This window comes from Syngnathoides biaculeatus, chromosome 8 (genome assembly GCF_019802595.1).
Source record: "Syngnathoides biaculeatus isolate LvHL_M chromosome 8, ASM1980259v1, whole genome shotgun sequence".
Taxonomy (NCBI): Eukaryota; Metazoa; Chordata; class Actinopteri; order Syngnathiformes; family Syngnathidae; genus Syngnathoides; species Syngnathoides biaculeatus.
This window is the reverse complement of record NC_084647.1, coordinates 1,409,207-1,418,455: the sequence shown is the minus strand read 5'-3', so window position 1 is coordinate 1,418,455 and position 9,249 is coordinate 1,409,207. Positions and strand designations below refer to the sequence as shown.

Below are 9,249 nucleotides of genomic sequence, written 5' to 3'. Positions count from 1 at the left end.
GAGGCCAACTTTACAGCTGATCCACCCGCCCTGTGACTGCAACTTTTCTTTTAGACTGCGGGTTCATAGAAACTGTGAAACAATTGGAAATATACTGTTTCTTACATAGGTATTTTCAATTCTCTTTAAATTCACTCCACGGGTGTAAAAGAAAATGGATGGATGGAATAAATACTGAGTGCAACAAAACCTTTTGACAAATGTCTCAAAAGAGCAAGTCAATACAATACAATACAATATATCAAAAAAAGAAACAGCAACAGATATTTTCAAAGAATTCATATTTATGTATTGTATATACTGTATAGTTTACACATATCAGTGTCATAGAAATGTCATACAGATAGACAGACAGGAGAAACAATCATCATGTCATTTTCAACACCACTTATTCTGGTTAGGGTCAGGGGACACCGGAGCCTATTCCATCTGATTTTGGGCGAAAGACAGACTACACCCGAAACTGGTCGCCAGACCAGCAAATATAGATACCGTCACTGAGTGGGAACTGAATCCACCCTGTCTGCACCAAAAGTCAGGAACCATCACCAACCCAGAACCTATTGTAAATGGGTGAATTCTTGTCATAGCATTCCTATGGTTCAGATATTGTCTGTGTAGTTTTCGCCCAGTTTAACAAAATAAACGGGCAGAATTGACTCTGTTTTGTGATGTACAGAGTCATTAATCTTACAATATTTAGTGTTTTCGGGTAATATGTAAATAAAACTGCATTGAGGATTAAGACGAATACATACTGTTTGTCAAAGAAGCAAAATAGCAAAAGCCATCAAATGTTCTTGGAACATTACATAAAAATTCTTCTTCCCCGCATGAGATCGTTTACTGTAGTAGAGCTTCAGGCTATAAGTCGTGATTGAAGAAAGTCAACTCAAGCAATTTTTTATATAGCTGAACAAAATGCAATGAGGAGAATCTCAGCAAATAATGTATTTTTATTAGCGCTGATATTAATACAGCAAAAGGATCAAATAAGTATCTATCCAACGGCAAGAAAGTGTGAGAAAGAAGGAAAGTGATACTTTATAATACCAAATAAATAGTATGTTAATGCAATAAATACATGAAAGATTAATAAGAGCCTTTTATAATGTAGGCTACAAGAGGTCAACTTCGGAAGGGAAGTACAGAGGAAAGTTCTTTATAGGATCATTATGGCACAGCTAGAACAATTATGACTGGAACAAAAGTGCCCCAAGTTTGTCTTCTGAGCAGCATATCTATAAGATACATAACAGACGTTGGCCTCACACCATGCTGACGGAATCCAGAGGCTCACCAGGGCCGCCACATCTTCAGCATCCCTAAGTGGGAGCTGCTTTCCAGGGGTCCAGTGAGTGCCGACACATGGCAGGTGGCTTGCTGCCTCTGTCCTCTCCTGATGGACGTGTTTAGGGGTCGGGGGCCCGGACTAACCGGAATTGGGACACCACTTCCGGCTGTGGCCTCTAGTGGGTGCTCTTGAGTGGACTTCGGTAGAGACCTGAGGAGGTGGTTAAGCAGGCGAGAGCCAAGAGTTTTATCCATCCAGTCACAAGTGAGGAGCATGTTGTGGACTTCATGCATGCATTGGATGTATCCTTTACTGTATTTCTTCTGGGAATCCAGAGGGTCTGCAAGGGAGGAGGGCGGGTTAACATGTGTTGTAGTGTCCCCTGGTGGTCAATGCAACACCTGCAAAATGCCTTAACCAGAACGGGAACAGGAACATTTGCAAAGTACGGTCATGTGGAATAACATGTTGGATGTGATATCAATCTATCCATTATCTGAGCCGGTTATCCTTACAAGGGTTATGGTAGACATGATATCCTCTATGACAATAACATGAAATTTAATTGATATTCTACCGAAATGCTCTGCTGACTAAAATTAGCATTGAGAACAACATTACCCCAAAGGCAAGAGACAAAAGGCCAGCAATAAACACAAATTAGGCAAACATTTCTTACCATTAAGTATATTTGTCCGGATATTTTGCAGATGTTTCACTGTCATCTCGAGTATGTCGGCTTTTTCTAGTTTGGATTGCTGTTGTGAGACAATAGGCTGTCTTTAATGAAGTTAATCTCTCAGGCCTTTCTTGACAGAAGATCTGAGACACGTGGCGTACTCACATCAAGTCTGAAGGCACTGATCACAGTCTCTTTCAACTGATCCAAACAATTGTTTATCCTCTCGCGTCGTTTTCTCTCAATCAGAGGCTTCCGCATCTATTAGGATCAAATATACAACTCAGTGACGGGCCACAGTCAAGCACAAAAATGTCTAGATGCATCACATAGCAGAAAATGATTTGAAATGATCCGACTGTAGAATACCTTCCTCTCCTCTTTTGCACTGGGGTGCTTTCCAGTCGTGTGAGCCATAGATGAAGCAGTCATGGTGCTGAAAGTCTCTTCTCTGAATCTCGGTGTGTCTCTAGGGCCCTCCGTGTGTTCTGTCCTTCCTATTTATACAAACCCAATTAGCATGTGAATGCACCAACTCTTTCGCTGTGGGATTTTCCCACACACAGTCAAGACTGCCAGGTCACTGCCTCCATTCAACACGCACTCAGAGAATCGGCCTAGCAGAGGAGGAGGGGAAGGAGTTGGGTTGGGGTGGGGTCAGGAGCAACAGATGTCCAGCCTTAAACCATGCACTCTTTTGCAAACCTCCACCCATAAAAAGTGTCTTTTCCTGCTCTTGCAGAGGTGAACAAGGGTATGACGTTACTATTTATGTGCTTTGGGGAGGCCCTCGATCATTCTTTTGTGACAGCAACGTTACATTACACCTGCAAAGAGGGCACACCTTCATTGTCAAATTGACTGGTGTGCTTTTTCAATGGCTATTTTGCTTGTAGCTTGACGACATCATCCATCCATTTTCTTAGCTGCTTATCCTCACAAGGGTCGCGGGGAGTGCTGGAGCCTATCCTCGCTGTCAACCGGTAGGAGGCGGGCTACACCCTGAACTGGTTGCCAGCCAATTGCAGGGCACATCGAGACAAACAGATGCACTTATACTCACAGCTAGGGGCAATTTAGAGGGTTCAATTAATGTTGCATGTTTTTGGGATGTGGGAGGAAATCGGAGTGCCCGGAGAAAACCCACACAGGCAGGTCTAAGATTGAACTGTGAGGCCCACGTGTCTGGAAAAAAAAGCTCATTTAAAGAAATTATCACAATTGGTGGAACACTGCATCCCTTGAATTCATACAGTCACCACTGAGTTTTATCGAGGTGTCAGTCAGTAAGGTCCTCAATCCAAAGACTGGGGACTTGAAGGTTGCAGAGGACCTTGTATGGAACAAAAAAACGAACCAAAAAAATTATTGCAATGAGGATAATGCGACTTCATTGGGATGAATCGCTCAAATACATACAGAGTGGAGTTTGGGGACTGAGGGGGCAGCTGGCTTACTCACCACGATTTTTGTTGACGAGTGTTCGGCATTTGGTTTTAACCGATTTACTGAACAGATGTCAGATTGAGCAGATGCCCAAACATCTTTGGATCCCTTGAAGTGAAGGCCGTGCACTGGAGCCACGCGACTGGCAGGCGAATGCTGGGTCGTGGGAACAGAACACAAACAAAGCCTTGCATTCATGCAAACCTAATAAGCATGAAGAGTGTAATGACCCCCAGGGATAGTGGATGACAGGAGGAGGCTCTGGCAAGATGACCAGTGCTGAGCAGTCCGGGTCATCTTGAATTGGCATTTGAAACACCAAGAAGTTGAAAGAATTCACTAATTATTTCAATATTTCTTTGTGTTTAAAAAGAATAATCTACGCAAGTGTCATTAAATTAAATGCATTCAAGACAAAAATAAACCAGGCAGTCCAGTCAAATAGGGGAAAGGTCTCAAACTCATTACAATATATATCTCCAGTAGTCAAGCGCCACAAAGTATATATGTTTGTTATAACTGTGAAACACTATATAATCACCCCACATTATTACAAATACACAACAAATTGCTAGATAATTAGTGTTGTGTTCATTCATTCATCATCTACCGCTTATCCAAGGTTAGGTCGTGGGGGCAGTAGCTTTAACAGGGAGACCAAGACTTCCCTTTCCTCAGCCACTTCACTCAGCTCTTCCGAGGTGTTCCCCAGCTAGCCGAGTGATGTTGTCTCTCCAGCGTGTCCTGGGTCGTCTCCGGGGTCTCCTTCAGGTGAGAGATACTCAGACCACCTCACGAGGGAGGTGTCCAGGAGGCATTATATACAAATGTCTGACCCACCTCATCCGACTCCTCTCAACGCGGAAGAGCAGTGACTCGAAACTGAGGCCCTCCCGGATGACCGCGCTTCTCACCCGATCTCTAAGGGAGAGCCCGAACACCCCGAGGAGGAAATTTATTTCGGGTGGTTGTATCCGGGATCTTTTTCTTTTGGTCAAGACCCACAACTCGTGACTATAGATGAGGGTAGGAACGTAGATCGACTGGTAAATTGAGAGCTTCGATGGAGCTCCTTCTTTGCGATGTCTCCGATGCAAAGGCTACATCACTGCAGACGTTGCGCTGATCCACCTATCGATCTCTCTTTCCATTCTTCCCTCACTGGTGAACAAGACCCCAAGATACTTGAACTCCTCCACTAGGGGCAGGATTTCATCCCCAACTGGAGAAGGCACACCACCGTTTTCCGACAGAGGAGCATGGTCTCAGATTTGGAGGTGCTGATTGTCATCCCAGCCACCTCACACTTGGCTGCGAACCGCTCCAGTGAGCGTTGGAGATCACGGCTTGATGAAGCCAACAGAACCACATCATCTGCAAAGAGCAGAGATGCAATGCTGAGGCCACCAAACTGGACACCCTCTATGCCTCGGCTGCATCTAAGGAATGTGTCCATAAACTTTATGAACAGAAACAGTGACAAAGGTTGAGCTGTCCGCTGTTCCACAGCCAGGGCAAAAACCACATTGCTCCTCCTGAATTTGAGATTCAACTTCCGTCTTCTGCACCCCTGAATAGACCTTACCAGGGAGGCTGAGGAGTGTGATCTCCCTGTAGTTAGAACACACCCTCCTGTCCCCCAGTTTGCCAATCCATAGGCACTGTCAACAATGTCTATGCAACGATGCAGAGGTGTGCCAACCAGGGCAGACCCAGAACATCCAATGCCTTTAGGAGCCGTGGAGGCTCCCATGGGGAGACGCTGGAGTGAAACTTAAGATTTGAAAACAATCATAAAAAAACAATAAAATTGGATAAAAGCTAAAGAACAATGACACAATAAAGAATAATAAGAGATACCCAGAAATAAATACACAAGGAAGATAGGTAAATGCAGAAAATAAAAATGAGTACGTCAGTTAAAAGCTAAACCAAACAGGTGAGTCTTTCCAAATATTAACATTCTCTGGCTTCCTGATGCCCCCGAGCAGGCTGCTCCGAAAGTGTCGGGGCTATAATGGCTGAAGGCAACCCCTCTGCAGGTTTTTGTTGTGGTATCTTTTTTTTTTTTTTTGGATGATTAAAGCCACTGCCAGAGGATCGGAGGACCCGTGAGGGTTGATAAAGAAAACAATATCCGCTAGATATGAAGGCCCAAGACCACTGAGACGTTTGTCAACAACATTTCAGAATCTCCTACTTTTACACGGGGTTGACTTCATACTGATTTTTTCATGTAACCCCCCCCCCAGTAGTATGTACAGTGTACTGGTACTTAAAAGTACTGTACAGCGGGAGAGTATTGAGCAAGCGTTTTCTTTGGCCCGTCGCCATGACCGCAATGCCAGCATATAGCCAGAGGAGGTGCCAGAGACTCGGGACGGTGGCAGTGGCAGACTGGCTCCTGCTAATGCTAGCAGCCGGACGGCGGACTTCGGACATCGACTGGCAAGCGGTGGGGAGTGTGGCCACACAACTATCCACAGCAGCAACAAGAGGAGACGACAACGCGGACTTTTAGTTTCGAGGAGGGGCAGCGACGTCTTTTACCGACGTGACGAATTGGGGGAAACGAGTGGAAACGCCGTTCACGAGGTAAGCTGCTGCATTTCCAGCTGTCTCCAATTCACGTTTGCCGAGAATAAGACGGTATTGTTTGCATGCATTCGTTAACGTCTGAAGACCTGAAAGGTAGCTCGTTTCAAACCTTTCAGCCTTGTTGACATTTGACTTTACGACGTTTGGAGTGTTTTGACGAGCACGTCTTTAGCATGGCGTTGTTGATGCCAAGCATGGGCTTGATTGTGCAAGCGCAGACTTCGTTCGCCAGGCCTGGCCGTGGTAAAGTCGAACCGTCGTCATATTATTTACCTACAGCGCGGAATTAACTGTCGCAGTTGCCATTTTGATAACGAGTGCCCTTATTTACATAACACGACATGGTTGGGAAGCAGTAGGCCTGTCCTAGCCCAGATAACACGCCAACACGCATTCACTCCGAAGCCAGCAGTTTGGTGAGCTGTGATTGAAGCCCAAAAGGCCGCATTACCTCGCAAATACAACCCAATTTCGCTGCCAAATCAATTTGTACCAAGCAATACGCGTGCCACGGCTACGCGTCCTTTTGCAGTACAATGAAGAAGTATGCATTGTGCTAGTTTTGATCATCACAAAGCAGGCATGGTGGAACCCAGATGGGAGGTGCTCAACGTCATCTTACTAGCTGCTAAATAGGCCCTTGGGTTTCATTTGTTATTACCCCCTGGTTGTAATTCACAATGTGTGAGAGACCTAACCATCAAGTAAATCATATTAGTACCAACTTTGAGTTCTAGAACGACGATAGTAGATGCATTTGTCTGTTCACTTCATTAGCTGCTCGAGCGACTGAGCCAGTGAGACCAATCTTGTTTGGGACTTAAATATGTATGTGTTGCAGTGGTGAAGATTTGCACTGCATCCTACTTAGAGCTGTTTTAATGGTATTCTATCTCATTTTACGTCAATAGCTCTATTGTATTGCAGTGCAGTAAACTATAATTTAAATGTCAACTCTGTACAGCTTTGACATGCCACATCTTTTGTGCTGAATCTCATTATTGTAGTTAAGGTGTGCTGCAGTGTTTACTGGTTTGCATTGTTGGTGTAATCTTTCTCGGCCAAAACCTTGGCTTGTTGTCTTACTATCGTTGTTTTCCTCAAGTGAATACATTTTGTGTGGTAATGTTTGATCCCTCCAACATGACAAGTAGCAGTCATTGCACCAGCAGCTGATGGAACCAGCCTCATGCAAGGCCTTCCTATTTGCGTCACTGATACTGAAGCAGGTCAGGAGCAGAAAGGCATCCTGCTGGATATGTTAAGCATTAGCTAGGGTGAAAGACGGATTTGGCCACCTGGCAAAGTTTAGGTGTGTCCAGATTATTAACGGTGTATCATTAAACCTCATTCTCATGGCAAATCCTTTTGAAACCAATACTATTATGTGTTTTTTTATATGAAAATTGATGGTGCAGAACAGGGGTCCTCAGCAATTTAGCACTTTAAAACCTAAAGACAACAAAATATTCAACTCTGTCAGCATGTGAAGCTACACTAGGTAAACATCTTTAACGGTACATTGAAATACCGCTTCAAGAACAATTGGAAGATACCTGTTGGGACACATCTACAACCATGCATTTCCAGTTCCATTGATGAGCCATGTGAGTCATATTTACCTTGAAGCATGTTTGAGTCATGCTATGATGCAAAACTTCATATTGCATATTGTCATCTCACCTTTCATGAGACCGGGATTATCTGCTTTGGCCACTAAACGGGTCCTTTTTTTAACTCACAACAAAGATATGGGCTGTACTTTTGCTATCTTCTTGGAATGAGTCTAGAAGTAACTGGGTGCGTCAGTGGCCTGTGTAGATAAGAGACCTTGTTTTCTAACTCAACTAGCACCAGTGAGTTAGGGTTATTACGGCTGTTTATGTTCCATCTTTCATTTGGTCATATGATTCAGGTTTCAGAAGGAACACAGAAATTAACACAAATGAAAATGTTATTAATTTAGTATGTTATTATTGTGGTAGATAAAATATGTGAGTCACTTCACATGAATTGACTCAAACGGAAGGCGTCAAACTTCAAGTATACAAAGCTTCCCTATCATCTGGAGTCAGGAATGACTAACAAATGCATAAAACTGCTCGACTTGTCAAAAAAAGTCCCAAATTTGCCAATTTGGATTAGATACTTGTGAAGATGTATCAGATCAAAATGCACCTTGAACTCATATTCTTGTAATTGCGTTTCAACATAGGTTGAGTCCGTTGCAATAGCTTGATGTCAAATAAAATGTTCTGTTTCTCAGCATCTAATTGAATTGAAAAATATGTTGTTAAAAACTGTATTTGATTACATTTATTTACAAATTCTTAAATCAATGAGTACCACCATGATGAAATTTGTCACTGTTGTGTGGAGTCATGCACAAACAAGTTAATTTTTCGTGTTATGAAAACAATGTTAAATTTCCAAAAGTACATTGGAATGTTGCTCTTATGTTTTTGACATTCAAAGTAAAATGATTTGCAATGATTTTGCTGCATGTATCTTGTGATTCAATTTTTTTATCTTTTGTTTTTGTCATTTCTCCACATATTTTACTCAGTAATATTGTGATGATCATTTAGGTCACTCTAGACCAAAGAGAAGGTTTATGGATGTGGTGAGGGAAGACATGAGGGCAGTTGGGGTTAGAGAGGAAGATGCAGGAGATAGGCTAAGATGGCAAAAGATGACACGCTGTGGCGACCCCTAACGGGACAAGCCGAAAGGAAAAGAAGAAGAAGATTTAGGTCACTCTAACTAACAGCACAAACGTTTTCAAACATTTTAATTGGTAATGTATGCATACAAAAAATGTATTTAAATATGATCTCCAGAACCATCACAATGTACGCCCAAGTCAGCTGCAGGAACTTTCTTCTATGTTCAAGGGTGCCCATGTCATAAATTGTGCCAGAGATACTACTGTACGCTGTACTTACTGACTGTCAACACAAGTATTTCTTCAAATCAGTTTGACAAGATTGAACTAGTTTTAGAGGTGAAGGAGTTTTCAAGCACATGACTCGTTTTTCCTCTTAACACCCTTTGCAGCAATTTGAGATCACAGGGTTAATGCTGTTTTTATATTTTTGTTTCCTATGGTGCGGGGGGATGTGGGTGCTCTCAATTGAATTGAATGGTTAATCCAGTCACTGACCACAACATTAGACACCCTTGCATTACATAATGATATGCAAGAGCTATATTTAAAATATTGTAGTCATTC

At 43.0% G+C, this 9,249-nt stretch overlaps 2 protein-coding genes across 4 annotated transcripts in view; one reads left to right on the top strand and one right to left on the bottom strand.

Moving 5' to 3' along the window:
* Positions 1-972: 972 nt before the first annotated feature.
* her8.2 (hairy-related 8.2) lies at positions 973-7,604 on the bottom strand. Of its 2 annotated transcripts, none has more exons than XM_061826601.1 (5): positions 6,127-7,604; positions 2,343-2,470; positions 2,139-2,234; positions 1,974-2,052; positions 973-1,634 (listed from the first exon to the last, which is right to left on the bottom strand). In XM_061826601.1, the coding sequence occupies exons 1-5, from the start codon at positions 6,143-6,145 to the stop codon at positions 1,297-1,299; spliced, it is 660 nt and encodes a 219-aa protein (XP_061682585.1). In that variant the 5' UTR covers positions 6,146-7,604; the 3' UTR covers positions 973-1,296. The 2 variants fall into 2 exon arrangements, with proteins under 2 accessions (XP_061682585.1, XP_061682586.1); XM_061826602.1 differs by having other exon boundaries at positions 6,469-7,604.
* Positions 5,770-9,249, top strand: part of cab39 (calcium binding protein 39) — a 17,963-nt gene continuing 14,483 nt past the window's right edge. Inside the window, exon 1 of one of the 2 annotated variants that reach the window (XM_061826598.1) lies at positions 5,770-6,014. The gene's annotated coding sequence lies outside the window, so the exon portion shown is untranslated. The remainder of the gene's footprint in view (positions 6,015-9,249) is intronic. The other variant, XM_061826597.1, reaches the window with a different exon arrangement.

What these genes read in the sequence shown, in the direction of transcription:
- her8.2 (XM_061826601.1), bottom strand. An exon ending in TCAGTGCCTTCAGACTTGAT is followed by an intron (nt 2,053 to 2,138) that starts GTGAGTACGCCA and finishes GTCTCACAACAG; the next exon opens with CAATCCAAACTAGAAAAAGC. An exon ending in CCGGACAAATATACTTAATG is followed by an intron (nt 1,635 to 1,973) that starts GTAAGAAATGTT and finishes CCTCCCTTGCAG; the next exon opens with ACCCTCTGGATTCCCAGAAG.